The sequence below is a fragment of the Microtus oregoni genome, unplaced genomic scaffold (assembly GCF_018167655.1).
Source record: "Microtus oregoni isolate MIOR12 unplaced genomic scaffold, Mior012 000034F_ref0000314, whole genome shotgun sequence".
Lineage (NCBI taxonomy): Eukaryota > Metazoa > Chordata > Mammalia > Rodentia > Cricetidae > Microtus > Microtus oregoni.
In genome coordinates this window covers 10,564,231-10,584,902 of record NW_024543093.1, presented here as the reverse complement: position 1 = coordinate 10,584,902, position 20,672 = coordinate 10,564,231, and the positions used below count along the sequence as shown (strand labels likewise).

Genomic DNA, 20,672 nt, shown 5'->3' with positions numbered 1-20,672 from the left:
ATGCCTGCAGGCCAGAAGAGGACACCAGATCTCATTAGAGATGGTTGTGAGCCACCATGTGGTTGCTGGGAATTGAACTCAGGCCCTTTGGAAGAGCAGGCAATGCTCTTAACCACTGAGCCATCTCTCCAGCCCCCCAGCAGTTATGCTTTTTATTTCCTGTGTAGGTATTCACTGGGCACATGAATGTAAAATGACAGAAGTGGGCAGTCCTTCAATAAATAGATCTGAAGTCCATCTTCAGATCTTTCTATCAGACAATTGCTCCTGGCCTTTTCTTTCTTTCTTTCTTTCTTTCTTTCTTTTTTTGATGTTTGTTTGTTTGAGACAAGGTTTCTCTGTGTAACGCCAGCTGTCTTGGAACTCGCTCTGTAGACCAGGTTGGCCTCGAACTCACAGAGATCTTCCTCCTCTCCAGTGCTGGGACTAAGGCATGCACCACCACTGCCCAGCTTGTAAACGAGTTGTTATTGCTGCTGTGGTTTTTTTTGTTTTGTTTTGTTTTTTTGAGACAGGGTTTCTCTGTAGCTTTGGTGCCTGTCCCGGAACTAGCTCTTGTAGACCAGGCTGGCCTCAAACTCACAAGAGATCCGCCTGCCTCTGCCTCCCGAGTGCTGGGATTAAAGGCTTGTACCACCACCGCCCGGCTGCTGCTGTTTTTTTGAGACTAGATTTCTGCACAGCGCTGACTTCACCTCACACCGCTCCTCTGCCTGTGTCCTGATGCACCACCGCACCCAGCATTCTCCATAAATGTCAAACTCAACAGGGCAGTTTCATATTTTTGAGGCTAGGGGTTCCTGCACATGTTCTAGAATCTTCTCCTGCACCGAATAGATGCTAAAAATAGGAATTTATAAACTGGTGATGGTGGCTCGAAAAGCTGTTTCAAGAAACCAAAAAAATTAATATAGATCGGAATTTAAGACTAATATTTAAAGGCATTCTTATTGATCTGCTTCCCTATAAGAACTGGAATACTATCTAATTCCTTTTCTTTTCTCTCTTCTTTGTTTTGTTTTTTTCGAGACAGGGTTTCTCTTTGTAGCCCTGGCTCTCCTGGAAATCACTCGTGTAGGCCAGGCTGGCCTTGAATTTAGGGAATCGCCAGCCTCTGCCTCCCGAACGTGGGATTAAAGGCGTGCCTGACTAGCCAGATTCCTTTTCCTCGGGTCAGAGGAGAAAGGAGGGCGAGCACGGGACTAATTAGACATTTTAAACGTCCCATCTTCGTGGCGAATGACGCTGAGCTCTTTCGGACTGGCTCTGTGTCCGAGGGCCGTCCATCCGCCACCACCCCGTCCAGGAACACAGGAAAGACTACAACTATGGAAGCCGAGACCGTCACAAACAGAACCAAATGCGGACTCCTCCAGGGAACGCATGATCTCAAAACACGGGTCCTCCAGAAACACTTCCGGGCACAGGCTAGGTCATCTAATCCTTCAAGGGGAGCTTCCGGTTCCCGCCCATCCATTTCCGCCGTCCCGCCTCTTTTCGGCCTCCACCCGGATATGAGCAGTTCTCGCGAGAGCTGGGCCTCTTTCCAAGCCGGCACTCCGTAAGGTAGGTTCGCGGCCGGCGATGGCGCCGTGGTTTTTCCGCGGAGGTCGGGGAGGGGGACCCTCGGGGTACCTGCGGGACTGCGGTCCATGCGTCCCGGGCGGGGATGCGGCGGATGACGCGGTGTGCGCCAGTCGATGGCCCGGGCCGGGTGCCCCGCGAGCCGGGTGACCGACGGCGCCTTGCTCCCTCCCCCCAGGGCGAGCCATGTTCAGCTCGAGCGCCAAGATCGTCAAGCCCAATGGCGAGAAGCCGGACGAGTTCGAGTCCGGCATCTCTCAGGTGAGTGTGTCTCCCGGCCTCCGGGTGTCCTCCCCGATCCCCTCCCCGGCGCGGCACCCACGGTTTCCGTATCTGCCCGCAGGCGCTGCTCGAGCTGGAGATGAACTCGGATCTCAAGGCGCAGCTGCGGGAGCTCAACATTACTGCGGCCAAGGTGAGTGGGGACCCCGGGTTGCGCACCCCGTGCATCCAGCCGCATGGGATGCTACGATTTCATGCCTGGTCACTGACTCGATACGTGGCCTTCCTGCAAGTGTTTCGACCCAGTGTGACTCCACACAGGACAGTCGCGGCTGGTGGGGTTTCTCTTGAGTTTTTGGTATGGCAGGGTTCTGTTTAAGATCTCTTTAAGCGTGAGTGGTTGGTTGTGTTCCTTAAGCACCACCACGTGTGTCCCCGGAACTGGATGGTTGTGAGTGCTGGGAATTGAACCTGATCCATTGGAAGCCCACAAAGTGCCGTCCTCACCCCGCTGAGTCCACCCTAGCCCCGGGGAGTGTCTTGTGAAGCTTTTATTGTCAAGATCATACTGTCTTTGGGTGGTTTAGAGTATCGTGAAGAGGCTTGACACCGGGGACACTCAGGCAATAGTAAAATTTTAAAGTTTACCCTTGCGGATGGTTCCATCATGTTGGGGGATCCAGAGGCTGGCCGTAACCAGTTCTGGATGGTATGCCCCTGACTGGTGAGACAAGTCTCTTTTAACCTAGGCTGGGCCTGGTGAACTTGGTCTTCCTCCACCTCTCCATGGCTGGGGCAGTGGACATGTATCCCTACTTGCCGTTTTGTGCCTCTTGTAGAGTAAACCGCATTAATTAATGCTGGGGTGACATTTTTGTGAGCTCTTCATTTTACCCTGGAGACTCCACCTCTGGACCCTAACCCCGCTCTCAGTACCTCAAAGTGAGGGTTTGGCTTTAGCTCATGAACTTCAGGACCCCTAGGCAATATCTAAACCGTAGGAGAGTGTTGTTTGGAAGCTGTTAGTGAAGCATCAGAACGGGACATTAGACCCCTCTCTTGTGAGGCAGGGGCAGGTATCTCTGTCAAAGGCCAGCCAGGTCTGCACAGTCTGCCTCACTATATTTGCATTGAGCGGTGCTGAGTGGGGGGGAATGGAAGTGAAGGACTTAATTTAAAACGCCATGGACTCTTTCCCTCTTAGGAAATTGAAGTTGGTGGTGGCCGGAAAGCCATCATAATTTTTGTACCAGTTCCTCAGCTGAAATCCTTCCAAAAAATCCAAGTCCGGCTGGTTCGTGAATTGGAGAAAAAGTTCAGCGGGAAACACGTAGTCTTCATTGCTCAGGTATCTGCTCGCTGTATTGCAAACCTCTTGGGTTCAGGGGTCGGGGCGAGACTGTGACAACCCTGTTGGTGGAAAACTTGGCATTGGGGTTAGAATATTGAAGTGCGCTCCCTCTGGTAAGACACAGTGCTTGAAATTTAGGTGCTTTGGTGCGGAGTGGGGGTGCAGTATAGAGCTGGTTAGAGGACGGTTGAAGCAGGGTAGTGCAGGGTCATGGCTGTTTGAGTGTGGAAAGCAGTTGGACATTTCTTAGCCTGACATCAACTCACGCACTGTTTTTGTTTTCATCATAAAAGAGGAGGATTCTGCCCAAGCCAACTCGGAAAAGCCGTACGAAAAATAAGCAGAAGCGCCCCAGAAGGTGAGTGTGTTATCTGCTCCACGCTTCATTTGGTGGCTGCTGACGGGTGCGGGGCACGTTCTTGGTATGCAGTCCTCCTTGGGTGGCATTCTCTGCTTATATGTGGTCTGATGTAATAATAGTATTGTAGGTCAGTGGTACCACCCAGGTGAGGCCTGAAGTCTGTTGGGTATAACTGAGGTGCTGTGTTAGAGACAGCATGGCTTCCCTGGTGCTAGCTGATTAGCTGTGTCATCTGCTATAGGCAGATGCTCGTGGTGACTTCACGTTGCTTTTTGAGTTAGGCCTCCTGGTGGTGTTGCTGTTGCTGTAACTGTATCACATTTGTATAATAGGTCCCTGCAGAGCCTCAGGGACCAGATTGAGGTTAATAACTGCTATAGGCAATCTACTTCAGACAGAATTTGTATTGTGTGTTGTGTCAGTGATTTTGAAGTCCGGGTTTGCTGTTACCTTTCTGTTAGACAAGTCTGTCCTTCCACTCACCCTGCCACCACTGCTCAAGTGCTGGGATTACAGTTGCACACCATTGTGCCCCGTGGGTGTTGTTTGTATTGCAATATTGTGTGGTTAATAATGCTAGGAATTTGTCTTAATTCAACCTTGTTCTGAAAGCCACTGGGAAATTGGTGGGAATTTGATGTGTGGGTAAATGCTGTCTGTAGGAAAGAAGAGGGGTGATAGTCACCGATGAGGCCAGTTTTTCATGAATAGCTGGAATGGCAGGATTTTTGCCATAATTTTTAGTGAGGTTTGCGACTATAGTCCTTGGAGCCTGGTCATGATTGTAGGTTGAGTAGCTCATGCACAGCAGAGCTGAGATTGTCGGTCATGGCTGCCATGTTCCCAGTGACCTTAGCAGCTTCTGGTCCCAACACTGAGGTCCTTGGCAGGGAGCGGTAGTCCTGTAATACTTCTGCCTCCAGACCTGGTCCAGTGTGATAATGTGCTTTAAAGAGGAGCAGGCAGCAGCCGTCTGATTGCTGGATGGTCCTGTCCTGCTGGTGAGCACAGACAGGGTGGAGTCTGAATAGCATGCACTTCCTGTACACACTTGCTGTGTGTTCTTAAGACTGACAGCCATAGCACCCGTTCCAGAGTTTGGAATTACAGATGGCTCCTGGCTAGGGTGGGGTGGCTTTATAATAGTGTATACTCAGGAGAAAGTCTGGTTGGGATTCTGGATTTAGTGCATTTTCCGGGCTGATGGTGTGTTGTGATGAGCACTGGTGCCTGCAGCTCTCAGGTGTCCTGTGAACACATGTAAGTGACACTTGACACCCACAGTGATCTCTTGGTAAGCTGGGGTGCTTGCAGGGTTGGTCCGGTGTGTTAAATGTCTGGCTAGGCTGTTTGCACCTGTGCTTGGAAGTCAGGGAACCATCATGCAGCTTGCCAGGCCTTGGGGTTGGGACACTCTGAGAGTGTAGGTTGCCAGGTGTTATACAGCTTTGGACATAAATCCTGACTTGCTTGTCATTCAAAAGTTTTATTCTCTGGGGTGCTGGTTGCATAAATAGCCTCAGTAGGAGCCAAATGTGTTGTTTGAGACAAGGACTCCTGGTTGTCCCTGACTGAACTCACGGGAAATCCTGCCTCGGTTTCTCAAGTGTTTGTGTCACAGGCATGAGCCATCACACTCGGCTCGTGTTAACTTGCTTTTGGGAATCTGGCCTCGGCTGTTTTCCTTGTATTCCAAGGGCGCCTTCTGCAGTGTTGCTCACTGTTGTCATTCTTTCAGCCGTACACTCACTGCAGTGCACGACGCCATCCTTGAGGACTTGGTCTTCCCAAGTGAGATTGTGGGCAAGAGGATCCGAGTGAAACTGGACGGCAGCCGGCTCATAAAGGTTCATTTAGACAAAGCACAGCAGAACAACGTGGAGCACAAGGTAAGGGAACAGCTCAGTCCCTAGCCCATGGTCAGGTCTTCCCCATCACTCTTCTGTCCGTCTGATTCTGTGTTGGGGATGCTTTAGAAACTGGAGTGCTCTGGACCCTTTTAACTAACTAGGAGATATGGAAGCAAGGATGAGGACTTGGGTGGATGGTGGTATATTAGAATGACTGGGGCAGTGGGCGCTGTGCTGATACCTGCTGCCCATGGGTAGCTTGGTTGAATGGTTTTGCCTCAGTGTTGGAGTTAGGCCTGTGCCAAGGCCAAGAGTTGCAGGAGTCGTGTCCTGCACAGCCCTTACTTAGTTGCTGAAGAGGAAACCGTACAGGATGCATTAGATTTCGGTGCTGTCGCACATTTAAAAGTCATGAATTGGTGATGAATTATGTCTTTTTTTTTTTTTTCAGGTGGAAACTTTTTCTGGTGTGTATAAGAAGCTCACGGGCAAGGATGTTAATTTTGAATTCCCAGAGTTTCAGTTGTAAAGAAAATGACTGAATAAAGTGTCATTCGTAGTGTTTGGTTGTTCTTTTTCAAAGTCTCGGGGCCGTGGATATACAACAGCGGTAGCTTCCTGAGCAAGTTGAAGTTTGAAGTATGCGTCTTCACATACAGTGAGCAGGTTCTTGCTATAGCACGTCTCCTGGTTTTCGTTTCGTGTAACTCCACATCAGGTTGAGTGGAAACGGCAGTGTCCACAAAAATCAAAGCCTTGAGTGCTTAGGAGGCTCCTAATGTGGATCAGGCAGAAGCTGCAGGTGGAGTAGGCATCCATTGCTAACCTTAAGCGGGTTAGATAAATGCATGGGAGGCTGCCTGTGTGCTGTGTTGGGTCCCTGGCGCCACTTATGTCGAGTAGCTCCTGCTAACTTGAGGCCTGCTAAAAGCTGGCAGGCACAGTGTAGAGGAAGGGGATGCAGGTGTCTACCTTCACTGTGGTTCACAGTGAATGTGTATGAGTAACTCCTGCTGTCTGCCTACTTCTATAGGAGCTGTGGTTATATAGTGTTCCCTTGGCTTCAAGCACCACTTGGTCAGCTCATGGCTCTGCAGTAGAGTCCATCAGTTTAGTGCAGCTTGGTGGTGCGCTCTGGTAGCTGAGAAAGGGGGTGGTGAATTTGGGGCTATCCTGGGTTACACAAAAGGCCTCAAGCCAAAAGGAGTGGAGGGTTCACTATTTGGAAAACCAGCTGCTCTTCCTGAGGACCTGGGTTTGATCCTAGTGCTCACATGGAAGTTCAACCATCCATTCCAGGAGATTGATTTTTTTCTGGCTTGGCACCAGGCATGATGTACACATACAACATACAGGTAAAACACAAATACACAAATTTGATTTTTTTTATTTTTGTTTTTCTGAGACAGGGTTTCTCTGTAGTTTTGGAGCCTGACCTGGCTTGTAGACCAGGCTGGCCTCGAACTTTTTTTTTTTTTTTTTTGATTTTTCGAGACAGGGTTTCTCTGTGGTTTTGGAGCCTGTCCTGGAACTAGCTCTTGTAGACCAGGCTGGTCTCGAACTTAGAGATATCCGCCTGCCTCTGCCTCCCAAGTGCTGGGATTAAAGGCATGTGCCACCACCGCCCGGCCTCAAATTTAAAGAATCTGCCTCCCAGGTGCTGGGATTAAAGGCATGCCGTCACCGCCTGGTCACAAAATTGATTGTTAAAATAGAAATTGCCAATTGGAACATGCCTGATGAATGTCATGAAGGACTTGGTGTTGCTATAAACCTAGAAGCTGAGGTGAACAGTGTGTTTAGCTGCGCATTATCCTGGGACCAGCCTGATGGGGCAGATCCACTTAGAGTTTAGAAAGTGACAGATTCTTATTCCTCCAATTTAGGGGGTATTGTCCTTTCAAGCAGCTGTGAAGAGGTTTGGGTTATTAAGTGGGAATTTTTAGTAAGAATTGGAGATATTGGATGTTCTCAAAAGTTCTCAGTTGATGCAAAGTCGGCAGGGGTTTCCAGTCATGTTGGAGCAGTGTACCTTTGCTGCATGAGCCGTCATGCCCAGCTTTGCAAATAAGTATCCCTCTAACCAATGCTGGCCTTGGATTTAAGATTCTTCTGCTTGCCTCCTATATGCTGGGATTACAATTAGCTCCCAGCATAGAATTTACAACCCTTTAATGCTTGTAGTCCCAGTGTGTGGGAGGTAGAGGCAGAAAAACCAGAAGTTCAAAATTCTCTCCCAAGTGTTGAGTTTGAGACTGATTTAGATTAGACCTTGAAGCTCTCACACTGCGGTGGCACACATTTAATCCCATCACTCTAGAGGCAGAGCAGATGATCTCTGGTCTCCAGTCTGGTCTACACGAGTTTTAAGTCAGCAGGCTCCATAGTGGGATCCTTTTCAGCTATAGTGACTTGAGAGCAATAATTAGCTTCTTAACTGGTAGTCATTAAGTTGCTGTCAGTTTTTCAAAGCTAATTATGTTAAAAAAAGAGCAGTCTCTTTAGTTGGGCGATGGTGGCGCACGCCTTTAATCCCTGCACTTGGGAGGCAGAGGCAGGCGGATTTCTTGAGTTCAAGACCATCCTGGTCTACAAAGTGAGTTCCAGGAGAGCCAGGGCTGTTAAACAGAGTAAACTCTGTCTCAAAAAAGCAAACAAAAAGGCCAGTATCTTTAAATACCAGCACTTGAGAGGCAGGCAGATTTCTGTGGGTTTGAGGACAACTGGAGCTACATAGTGAGACCCTGTCTCAGCCAAAACAAAACTATAGTATTTAAACAAAAAGGCTCAGGTGCCAGGCGATGGTGGCGCACGCCTTTAATCCCAGCACTCGGGAGGCAGAGGCAGGTGGATCTCTGTGAGTTCGAGACCAGCCTGGTCTACAGAGCTAGTTCCAGGACAGGCTCCAAAGCCACAGAGAAACCCTGTCTCGAAAAAAAAAAAAAAAAAAAAAAAAAAGGCTCAGGTGCTATTACTACTTTGATCAAAACTTTTTTAAAAGCTGGGTTTGGTGGCTCTTGCCTTTTATTCCAGCACAGGAGGCAGAGGCAGGCCAGTCTAGTCTGCGCAGAGAAACCCTGTCTCAACGCCCCCCTATCCTAAAAAAACAAAACTGTCTTGCCTGTGATGTGTTCATGCCATGGGGTTTGTGTGAAGTCAGGCCAACTGTGGACTGATACTTTCTTCACATGGGTCAATTTGTCTTACCCGAAACTGTTTTGCTTGCTGAGTCATCTTTCTGGCTTATAATTTTTGTTTTGTTTGAGACAAGGACTCTAAAGATGAGGCTGACCTTGAATTCACATAATCCATGTCCATAGCACTGATTAATTTTATTACTGGGGGTTATGTTAATATAAAGCACAGGTTTAGCATACAGAGAACCCTAGGTTTGCTGGGCAGTGGTGGCACACACCTTTAATCCCAGCACTCAGGAGGCAGAGGCAGGTGGATCTCTGAGTTTGAGGCCAGCCTGGTCTACAAAGCTAGTTCCAGGACAGGCTCCAAAGCTACACAGAAACCCAAACCAAACAAAAACCCTAGGTTTGATTCCCAGCATACCTCCCCACAACCAAGGGTTGAAATGTCACAAGTAAAGAGTTTTAGGAACAAATCTAAGGGAGGTTTTGACCAAAAAAAGGTGTGTGTGAGGATGTGCATAGGATGCTCGTTTTATTCCCCACACTTAGAGGGTGGCTCATGTGTTTCAGGGATCTGACTTCTAGCCTCTGGGGCCACCAGTCATACACATTGAGGGCCCTGGACATACATGAAGGCAAACACTCAAAAGAAAAATCTTTAGAAAAGACATAACTGGGTTCTTTTTTGGTTTTTCGAGACAGAGTTTCTCTGTAGCTTTGGAGCCTATCCTGGAACTAGCACTTGTAGACCAGGCTGGCCTCGAACTCACAGAGATCCACCTGCCTCTGCCTCCCAAGTGCTGGGATTAAAGGCATGCATCACCACCACCCGCCCGGCTACTTGGTTCTTTACTGCCCAGCAAGAATCTCAGGAATTACTTGATAGGGTTCAAGATACTTTAGAAGGCAATATGAAGTGCAGTTATCCCTATTGCTTTGATCAATAACACTTGAAGTCAAAGAAACATGAGGGGCCGGGTGGTGGTGGCGCACGCCTTTAATCCCAGCACTTGGGAGGCAGAGGCAGGCGGATCTCTGTGAGTTTGAGACCAGCCTGGTCTACAAGAGCTAGTTCCAGGAAAGGCTCCAAAATCACAGAGAAACCCTGTCTCGAAAAAAAAAAAAATTAAAAAAGAAACATGAGGGAAGGGGTCATGAAGCCCCACCCCTCCTCCTTGGGCTTCTGACAATTAGCAGTTGATTGGGTATGGGGAGGTTGCTGGGTACGAGGAGGCTTTGTCTTCAGTTCTGCAGCCACTAAGTTCCCATGCTCCATGCACAGTACCACCCCTGCATGTGCTAACAGCCATAATTAAACTCTACATTTAGAGACAGATCAGAGAGACGGTGTCCGGGCTAGTTCTTGTCATCTGAAAGGAAATACGAGAATGTCTCCGTAAGATCCAACTGTAGAGCGTTTGTTTGTTTGTTTTCTTTTTTTTTTTTTTTTTTTTTTTTTTTTTTTTTTTTGGTTTTTCGAGACAGGGTTTCTCTGTGGTTTTGGAGCCTGTCCTGGAACTAGCTCTTGTAGACCAGGCTGGTCTCGAACTCACAGAGATCCGCCTGCCTCTGCCTCCCGAGTGCTGGGATTAAAGGCGTGCACCACCACGGCCCGGCTGTTTGTTTGTTTTCAAGATTCTATGTGTCTAGCCCTGGCTGTTCTGGAACTTGCTCCGTAGACCAGGCTGACCTCGAACTTACAGAGATCTGCCTGCCTCTGTGTCCTGAGTGCTGGGTTGAAAGGCATGCACCACCACCGCCTGGGTGAAATCTAAAATATTTTTAAAAACAAGCCTACCAACTACTCAGTATACTTTTAGGAGTAACTTAAATCGCTGCTTTTCTAACCGCCTTGAGAAGGCTTGCTTTTTTACCTCACTGGATGGCCAAACTCTCCGAGATGACTTGAAGGGACAGTGGAGTCTGTGTCAGTCAGTGGCACCTTACAGCTGCCCTCCATGCTCATTTTAGTTTGACTTTCTGGCCGTATGAGGAAGCCACACTGTGATTTGTGTCACGGCTGTGATCATTCCGGCATGTTTATACGACTGCTCTATTTCCTAGCGGTCACTGGTTGAGTGGCGGTTCTGCTATGGACAGACACTGTACCCAGCAGGTCCTCTCTTGTGTCCTTGTGTCAAGTCTGTTGATTCTTCCCCCAGGGCTTTAGAGCAGCTAAACAAGTAGGTTAGCATGGCTGGCTTTTGAGGCTTGAAGTGGAAGACCAGTCACAACCAATACGGGGCTGCTGACATACTGGGGCAGACTCAGCAATATCCCGACATCCACTGAGAGGCTGACCACGGTTTCTTAAGTGTCTCTGGCCCAGCCACCCCAGCCTTGAGAACATATTACAAATGAGCATTCTGGGATGTCTACACTCAAACTATCAGTTCATAAACCCTAGGGTCTAGAGGTGGAGAGATGGCCCAGTGGTTAAGAACATATGATACCCTTTGCAGAGAACTGATCTTGGTACCAGTACTCACATGGCAGTTCACAAATATACAAAGTTCTGTGTCTCCAGTTCCAGGGGTTCTGATCCCCTCTTTCTGACTTCTGAATGTAGGCACCACCAGTGCAGGCTCCTTGTGAGAACCTCTGGGCAGGCCCTCTGGACATCTGATGGTAGCCTGTTATGGCCACTTTCCCGTGTCACTATCATGTAAATGGTGCCATCCAGAATCTTAACACTGGGTAAATGCGTTAAATGGCTAAGTAGTCAAGACCTTTTAAGTACTTGGCAAGAAGAGAGGTTTCCAGTGCCTCACTGTGGTCTCTGCTCCGTATTCCAGAGGGACTAGGCTTAGGATAGTATAGTCAACCAAGTGCTGTGCACTCTCCGGAAACTCAGGCGCTCCCAGCGAGTGATGAGAGCCTTTGGGGAGGTGGTAGTGGGGAATGCCCTGATGGACAAAGTGTCCCACAGATACGGCAGCACGTCCGGTGTGACCCCCCAGGGAAGTTTCCCAGCCGGAGCAGAGTGGGTTTCATGTGACTCTTGTATGCAAACTCCACGGTTATCTCGGAGAGATGTAAACACTCACTGGACATGGGCCAGTCTTGTTCTGGCCGGGAAGGGGATGGTCTGCGGGGTTAGAGCTCCCAGGCGAATGACTCTAACCCTGTGCTGGGTGCTGTCAGGGCAGAGAAGAGGAAAGCAGTGACTTGCTTCCAGGGCAGGAGTGGCTATTGCTTCCTGGTGACTTTTGACACTAGCTTGTGGCTCCAAGGTAAGCTTATAATACCAAAGTTCTAACTCACAACCTATTCATTCAATCTAGGCAAGTTAAATTACCACTGTTTTTGTAATGGGGAGTATTTTGCTGGTATTTTTTTTTTATTTTTATTTTATTTTATTTTTCGAGACAGGGTTTCTCCGTAGCTTTTGGTTCCTGTCCTGGAACTAGCTCTTGTAGACCAGGCTGGCCTCGAACTCACAGAGATCCGCCTGCCTCTGCCTCCCGAGTGCTGGGATTAAAGGCGTGCGCCACCACCGCCCGGCTTGCTGGTATTTTTTAAAATTCTTTTTTGTTTTTTTTAGAGACAGTTTCTCTGTGTATCTCTGACTGTCCTGGAACTCACTCTGTAAACCAGACTGACCTCGAACTCACAGAAATCTGCCTGCCTTTGCCTCCCTGAGTGCTGGGATTAAAGGCATGTGCCACCACCACCTGGCTTTTGTTGGCACTTTTAAAAAAGTCCTCAGGATGGCTTGGGGAAATAGATTAGTTGATGGATAGTGTCTGCCTGGCATGTACAGGGTCCTGAGCTCAATCCCTGGAACCTGGGCAAGGCTGAAGGTTCATGTTATCCCAGCACTAAGAGACACTTGGGAGGCAGAGGCAAGCAGATCTCTGAGTCTGAAGGTAGTTTGGTCTCCAAAGCAACTTCCAGAACAGCCAGGGTTGCACAGAGAAGCTGTCTCAAATGCCCCTCCTCCCCCTCAAAAAGGTCCTTAGGCTTTCCGGGCTCTCTATCGCCTTAGGGCAGGCGGGGGTGTCTGCCAGTTTGCAGGGACAGGTCATAGGAGGGACTCTTGGCTCTGTGTACTGTGAACTTTGGAGATGTGAACAGGGCCATTTCTATAAGTGTGAGGGCAGTTTGAGCTACATGAGAGTCTGCCTCAGAAGCAAAACATAATTTTAAAAAGTTAAGCTTTCTTTGGAGGTGATCGTAGATTCTCATGCAGTTGTAGAAGGTAATCCAGTTTTTCTGAGCCCAACTTCCCCAGTGGAAGGTTTGGCACAGTACTACAGCCCAGATTCCAACGTGAGTAGGCGAGTCAAGTCACCTTTATTTATTTATATTTATTTATTTTGGTTTTTTGAGACAGAGTTTCTCTGCGCAACAGCCCTAGCTGTCCTTGAACTAGCTCTTTTAGACCAGGCAGGCCTCAAACTCACAGAGATCCGCCTGCCTCTGCCTCCCAAGTGCTGGGATTAAAGGCGTGCGCCACCACTGCCCCCGCGAGTCAAGTGCTTGAGACCCAGTGCCCTGGCCAACAATGATCTGTCCTTGATTTTTATAGTTTTGTCACTTTTTTTTTTCTTTTTGAGACAGGGCTTCTCTGTGTAGCGCTGATTGTCCTGGGCTCACTCCATAGACCAGACTGGCCTCAAACACACAGAGAATCACCTGCCTCTACCTCTGAGTACTGGAATTAGAGGTGCGGGCCACCACCACCAGGCTAGTTTTGTCACTTTGAGAGTATTGTATGAATGGGATGTGAGGGCAATATGGCTGCAGTATCATTCACCCCATCGATCACGAAGCTGCTTTGGCTGGTCCAGCTTCCATGCATGAATTCATGCACCTACCCTGAAGCTGCATGTCGGTGGGAGACCTTCCCCAATGGGGGAGGACTGTTGTCCCTTTGAGCGGGTTCGAATGGCTGTGCTGAGCCTCCAAACAGGCTCTCAGGAGTATTTTATAGATGGAACTGTGCAGTGAGTGACTCATGGAGTCTGCTTTGCCACGCACAGAATCCTTGGCCGTTTCTCCAAGTTGTGGTCATATCTTGTGTTAGTGTATGCCTGTAAGCAGGCACCTATGTGTGGCAGAGGTTCACGTCAGCTATCGCCCGGCTCCCTCATTACTCTCCAACTTGTTTGTTTTTATTTATTTGATTTGAGACACAATCTCACTATGTACTTCTGGCTGTCCTGAAACCTGCTACACTGTGCAAGCTGGCCTCTAACTCACAGCAATCCTCCTGCTTCAGTCTTCAGAACGCAGAGATTGCCAGTATTCACCACCATGTTCAGCTTTTGTTACTTATTTGAAGAAAAAGAAAAGACACAGGACAGAAAACCAAAACCTAGACAGAATGTTTGGGGTGGGGGTTGGCTGGGATCTCCAGGCACCCCAGCCTGGCAGCAGGGGCCGTGTTCCCACACTCCTCAGAGTCCTGCAGGACAGCTGATGGTTTCAGGCAGGAAGCTCTTACAGATAAGGCTGCAGCCTCCAGCAGAGTCGCTGGGCTGTCTGACAGCCCAGGCACGGGTTCCCTCTGAGTTGGACTGCAGCTGCTCTCTGTAAATAAGCAGCCATGAGGCTCCTTGAAGCAGTATCTCTGCTAGCCGGGGACCGTCAGGACAGCACCTTCGCCTAGTGTGCATCCAGGTAGGAGATGCTACCCCAGGACACCAGGCCAGGATTGGACAGGTGTTGAGGCACAGATAGGAGGGCAAATTGCCAAACAGGACTGGAGGGTAGATTCAGGCTTTGGAATTTGGCAAGGTGGGACTCGGCCTCAGATCCAAGCATACTGGAGTTGGTCCATAAACCAGACACTCAAGTTTTAGAGTTTGTTTAGCTCAGTAGTTAATGGAGGAATCTTTGAGAGACCAACAGAGGCCGATTCTGATAGATGATAGAATTACAGACACTTAGGTTACTCGGTGCCCAGAGGTTGGAGTGATCATTTCTAACTCCAGTGGGGGAGGAACATACCCTAGACTATTGCTGAGCAGCACTTATGGCCTGACAGCTTAGCGAGCCCTGCTCAGAGACCTATAGCTCAAAGGCACACCCAGCAGGGGGTCTCAGGTGGAGGGGGTGGCAGGGAGGAAGGGACATTTCCCTCAGGGGAGCCATCTAACAGTGGGCATCGGGTCTCCCAGCGCTGGACAGGGGAGCAAATCAAAAGGTTAGTCGCTTGAGCTCTGACGCCCGGCTTCGGGACTGTTTGTGTCCGAGTGGCCCCAGGTGGCAGCTCCACATTGAAATTGTTGCATCCTTAGGCCATTGCATGGCACAATGGGGCTCGATTTGATGATTAATCCTGCCTGGGAGAGCAGAGCTCCAAGCTTCCACATTTAGTTTCATCTCCAGTTCTGAGACATCTGTGCCAGAGAAGAAAGAACAAACAGATCACTCCTCACTATCGGGTTGGTAAGATCCTCTCTGTAGCCTCTTGGTGGGGGTGGCAGTGTCACCTTAGGACAGAGAAGGCTTCCAAACAATGGTGCTGTTCCCAGTAGGCAGTTCAGGGTCCGTGAGATCCAGGGCTCCACTGTAGGTGTTTAATGGACATGTCAATTTGTGTGTTTGGCAGTACAATTCCTGTGTTTCTCCCTGCCTGCTCCCAGTGCGCTTTTTTTTTTTTTTTTTTTTTTTTTTTTTTTTTTTTTTTTTTTGTGGTTTTTCAAGACAGGGTTTCTCCGTAGCTTTGGAGCCTGTTCTGGAACTAGCTCTTGTAGACCAGGCTGACCTCGAACTCACAGAGATCTGCCAATCTCTGCCTCCCAAGTGTTGGGATTAAAGGCGTGTGTTACCGACGCCCGGCTCCCAGTTTATTTTTCCGTGTTTCTTTTCGTTTCTTTTGAGAATTCCACATTTAATCTCTCCCCAGAAAGCTGTCTCTTTGATAGAATTGGGGCCTTAGTCTTAGGGCCCCGGCTGAGAGATAAGGATGTTGTTTTTAAAAAGATTTCAGGACTGCAGTATAGGCTCCGTTTATAAAACCAAATTCCTTTCCTGGGAGGCAGCTGGCCGGGACACAGACCAGCTTCCTGGTGGGCATGGTACCTCCCCATGTGCCCACCTGCCCTGTTCTGGAGCAGGGCTGGGGCAGGAATCTGAACTGGAGGCCCAATCACATCCCCTAGCTCAAAGGAAACTGACAGTAAAGGCACACAGGCAGGAGAGTCAGCGAGAGTGTTTTTTGTACCTCTGCTCTCTCTGCTTGCCTGCTGTGGCCTGACCTTTTGTAATGGGAGAGTAAGGGCTGACTGTCCTGCTGGATGCCTGCTCTCTCTGGAGGAACATTTTGTTTTCATTTTTGTTTATGTTTTCTTTCAAGACAGGGTTTCTCTGCGTAGCCCTCGCTGTCCTGGAACTCACTCTGTAGACCAGGCTGGCCTTGAAGCTCACAGGGACCCACCTGCCTCTGCCTCCTGGGTGCACACCACCACCCAGCAACATTTGTTTCTGTGGAATACATTGCTGTGCCATCTTGGGAGCACCGAGCAAACCAGAAACACAAAAACAGTTTTTAATCCAACGAATTGGGTGCAGCAAGGATATTTGCTTTTTCCCCTCTGCATAAAGATAGGGTCTCATTATGCAGCCTTGATTGGTCTCAAACCCACAGGAATCCTCTTCGCCTCCCACGTACTTGGATGAAAACCATGGGCCACCATCTCCAGCCTTTTAAATCATTTAAAATTATGTATATGTGCCTGTGTCTGTCTGTGAGAGTGTGTGCAAGTGCCAGGGAAGACCAGAGGCACAGATCTCCTTAGTTACAGGCAGTTGTGCACGTGAGTGCTGAGAAACACACTCAGGTCCTCTGCAAGAGCAGAAGTGTTCTTAACCATTGAGCCCTCTCCACAGCTCCCCTTTTCTGTCTGATGAAATGGAATCTTACTATGTAGCCCTGGCTAGCCAGTGGCCTGAAACTCACTGTTGGAGCCCAGGCTGGCCTTGAATTTACGAGCTGCATAATTCTGCCTGTCTAAGCTCTGGGGTGACCAATGTCCTCACTATACATGGCCAATTATTGCCTTTGCAGCTGAGTGCTGTAGAGTTAAGATCACTGCAGGAGAGTATGCTCACCCACAGGTTTTGCCATCCCGTTTCTTTTTTTTTCTTTTTTTTCTTTTTAAATATTTATTTATTTATTTATTATGTATACAATATTCTGTCTGTGTGTATGTCTGCAGGCCAGAAGAGGTCACCAGACCTCACTACAGATGGTTGTGAGCCACCATGTGGTTGCCGGGAATTGAACTCAGGACCTTTGGAAGAGCAGGCAGTGCTCTTAACCACTGAGCCATCTCTCCAGCCCATCCCCTGTTTCTTAAATTGCTGGGAATTTCAGGACAGTGACAACAGAGCGATAACCCAAGTGTGACAACCTCTGGCCTGCAGAGGTCCATGGAAGCTTAGCATCGCATTTCTCATACATTTATGAACACACCCATGTGTAAGTAACTCTTAAAAATGAGAAGCTGGGGGGCTGGAGAGGTCCTGAGTTCAACTCCCAGCAACCACATGGTGGCTCCCAACCATCTCTAGTGGGATATGATGCTCCATCTGGCATAAAGTCAGGTATGCCGATACAGCACTCATGCATAAAATAAATAAATAAATAAATCTTAAAAAAAAATGAGAAGTTGGAAGGGAGTTGAAACAATGTCCCCAGCAAATTCCTGCTGAAGCCTAGCAGTGACGACACTGAAGAGTGTGCTATGTCCGCTGATTCCTCTCCATGGTGATTTTCCTTAGCTGTGTGTGTGTATGCATGTGTGTATGTGTATGTGTGTATATGCGTGTGCGCATGTGTGTATGCATTTGTGCATGTGTGTGCACATGTGTGTGTATGCGTGTGTGTATGTGTTCTCACCCCTGGCAAGCCCAGCTGTGTGTGCCCTTCTTTGCTCCCATTTTGTAGTCTGCCTTGATTTGTTTTTCTTCTTCATGAAAGCAGAAACTTGGTGGACTACAGTGCTTTCTCAGCCCATCGTTTCACCGTAGTTCTCCCGCGTGTTGTCAAGCTTGCTGTGCTGTTGTCTCTCACGGTTTTGAACATTTGACTATCACAGTTGCGGGCGTCTCATTAACTTCTGACGGCCATGGCACTCCCTCTTTCCCGTCAACCTGCAAACATGGATGGACGTGCAGAGGGCTGGCAACCTTGCCAGTCACCAACAGCCCAGTGACCCAGAGTGTGGGCGGGTGGGAATGAATGGGAGGTGGGTCTCAAACTCCAGCCTCAAAGGACAGAGCAGCATTGAGATCAACAAAGTCTGTGCTCTGCAGGCTCAGGCTTTGTCTTTGCGGTTTGAGCTGTGCAGGGCCTTCCTTCCTTGAGCCCTTGAATGATGAGGTTGGCTTTCCATTTTATGCCTCTGGACTTTCAGCCAGGTCCCAAGGTCAAGGTCGGTGAGTGCAATCCTCTTGGTTTACACCCAAAATGCTACACCTTTCGATCCTACGCTCCACTATCCTTTAAGCCTCACTCTGCTTATGCTGTGCCGTCCAGTCTTGTGCTCCCTCATCCTTCAGCCCCCCCTTTGCTTAGGCGGGAAGTCAGCATCTAGTGTCGCCAAACCTTTCTTCTGTTGTCCCTTGAGGGTACTTGAGTTGAAAGAGGAGTTTCTGATGGCTTCCCTTCACACAGCAGGGACAGGAGATTCTCATCACCAGGTGCAGCTTTCCATGGTCTGACATGATAGCAGGAGGGTGTCTGGATATCTTAACTTTGCCACTCATTTTGGGGAGAATCCTTCCCTAGAGGCAAATCTATCAGGAGCTTGGTGTTACTAAAGTGAGTGTCAGCATAGCCAGATAGGGGGTCTCTGCAGACTATAAAGGCTCCTGGGATGTGGTTTGTGTCCCCACTCCCTGGGCTTCTCTATGGGGGGGACACAACAGGATGATCTCACTGGCTGTGTATATGGGCCCCTTGCTTCTGAGGGCTAGATGGCTGGAGTCAGGGAAGGATGCAGAACCTTTTTATCTTTGAGTCGGGCAAGTTAAACCATTGCTCCATCCACCCAGTTTGTTGCCTGCTAGTCATGGGAGCTTCATGGCTTTCTTTGGCCGTAAAGTCAAATCTAGCCCCTCCCCTTCATCCATATCTGCTCCCCCACCCCAGCACTGTTCTCTAGGGATGGTAGCTGGCTGGCCATTTCCTCGAATTTCTCATAGAATCCAGTGAAAATCAATCAAGTTTGCCTCTGCAATACACCCCAGCAATACTTTGCTTCTCTGCCTTTGCCACAGCCTCTCCACTTCTTGCTAACTGCACACTGTAGTCTCCTCTGTCTGGCCTCCTCATTTCCTTTTTCTTGTTTGTTTGTTCTTTGGCTTTTCGAAATGGTTTCTTCATAGCTTTGGAGCCTGTCCTGGCACTCACTCTGTAGAGCAGGCTGACCTCGAACTCACAGAGATCCGCCTGTCTATGTTTCCTGAATGTTGGGATTAAAGGCGTGAACCACCATTGTCCTGCTTGTTTTGTTTTTTGAGATGGAGGTCTCACATGGGGCTTGAGAGATGGCTCAGTGGTTAAGAGCACTGGCCGTTCTTCTAGAGGTCCTGAGTTCAATTCCCAGCAACCACATGATGGCTCACAACCCTCTGTAATGAGATCTGGTGCCCTCTTTTGACCTGCAGGTATGCATGTAGGCAGAACACTGTATACATGATAAATATACAGAAATAAATAAATCTTTAAAAAAATAAGAGATAGGGTCTCACTCTGTAGCGTTGGCTGTTCTGGAACTAACTCTGTAGACCAGGTTGACCTTGAGCTCACAGAGATCTGTCCAGCCTCTGCCACACAAATGCTGGGGATTAAGGGCGTGCTCCACCTCACCCTGAGTCTCACTTCCATCCTTATTCCAATAAATATGGTCTCCAAAGAAGAGCCAAGTGGCCCTTTATAAAGCCATGCCCCTAGCTGGGTGGTGGTGGCATACACCTTTAATCCCTGCACTTGGGAGGCAGAGGCAGGCGGCGGATCTCTGTGAATTCGAGGTCTGCCTGGTCTATAAGAGCTAGTTCCAGGACAGGCTCCAAAGCTACAGAGAAACCCTGTCTCAAAAAACAAACAAAAAATAAAGCCATGTCCTGATCAAAAGCCTCCTTGTTTTGAGGAACCCTCACAGGTTTCACAGCAACACTAGATCTGAGTCTTTACTCTGTTCAGGGCTTTTTCCTCCTTTATGTTCAACAGGCCAGGCAGCTTCTCCCCAAACTCCATCAAGAGGCTGCAACCTCTTGATGCTTCACCAGGGAGGCTACTCCTGACCCCTGTCTCTAGATAGCAGCACCTGCATGCCCAGGCCCCTGATCCCTGGGGAAGATTGCTCTTCTCTGCTCCTTCTGGTTTTATCTGTCCACCCTTTTGTCTCTTTTAAAAAAGGTTTATTTATTTTTGTATATGTGCATACCTGCATGTGTATAGGCACACTAGGTGTGTACAGTGCTCATAGAAGGTGAAGAGGGCATTGGGTCTCACTGGAACCAGAGTTACAGGTGGTTGTGCACCACCATGGGGATCCTGAGAACTAACCCAGGCCCTCTGTAAGAGCAGCAAATATTCTTAACCACTGAACCATCTCTCCTGGCCCTGACTGTCTTCTTTGACTGGAAAGGAACTTTAGTTCTTTCTACACCCTAGCACCTGGAATTGTGCCTGGCAGCAGGTTGGCACCTGGAAATATTGCTGAGTGGTTGGCTGACCCAGGGGATAGGTGCCAGGAAGCACCAGAGGCCTTCTGGGATGAATAATTGTGTGGTTATTGCTATAATTACTATTGTGTGGTTCTGATGCTCCAAGGAGAACCCCCTACCTCAGCTTCCAGGCCCAGCTTCCCTTTTTGCTTTTTATATATCTTTTATATATCTTTCTTCCTTTCTTCCTCTTCTTCCTTCTCCTCCTCTTCTTCTTTTTCTCCTTCTCCTTCTTCTTTTTAGGTTTTTCAAGACAGGGTTTCTCTGTAGCTTTGGAGCCTGTCCTGGAACTAGCTCTTGTAGACCAGGCTGGCCTCGAACTCACAGATCCGCATGTCTCTGCCTCCTGAGTGCTGGGATTAAAGGCGTGAGCCACGACCGCCCAGCTCTCCCTTTCTTCTTGCCACTACTGTTGGCCTTTCTTATTCTCTTTCTTCTCTGCTTTCGAGCCATCCAGTGTGGACCCCTCTTTGCATAGG

At 48.8% G+C, this 20,672-nt stretch overlaps 2 protein-coding genes across 8 annotated transcripts in view; both read left to right on the top strand.

The window, feature by feature from the left end:
• The first annotated feature begins 1,490 nt into the window (after nucleotides 1-1,490).
• On the top strand, nucleotides 1,491-5,927 carry Rps7 (ribosomal protein S7). The gene is made up of 7 exons (XM_041630334.1): nucleotides 1,491-1,566; nucleotides 1,763-1,845; nucleotides 1,928-1,999; nucleotides 3,011-3,154; nucleotides 3,451-3,515; nucleotides 5,257-5,407; nucleotides 5,820-5,927. The coding sequence occupies exons 2-7, from the start codon at nucleotides 1,771-1,773 to the stop codon at nucleotides 5,895-5,897; spliced, it is 585 nt and encodes a 194-aa protein (XP_041486268.1). The 5' UTR covers nucleotides 1,491-1,566; nucleotides 1,763-1,770; the 3' UTR covers nucleotides 5,898-5,927.
• A 5,670-nt stretch (nucleotides 5,928-11,597) lies between these two features.
• Nucleotides 11,598-20,672, top strand: part of Colec11 (collectin subfamily member 11) — a 34,793-nt gene continuing 25,718 nt past the window's right edge. For 2 of the 7 annotated variants that reach the window (XM_041630359.1, XM_041630354.1), the window contains exon 1: nucleotides 13,985-14,133. The gene's annotated coding sequence lies outside the window, so the exon portion shown is untranslated. Of the gene's footprint in view, nucleotides 11,742-13,983; nucleotides 14,134-14,753; nucleotides 14,905-20,672 lie in introns of those variants that run through there. The other 5 variants (XM_041630357.1, XM_041630356.1, XM_041630358.1 and 2 more) reach the window with 5 other exon arrangements.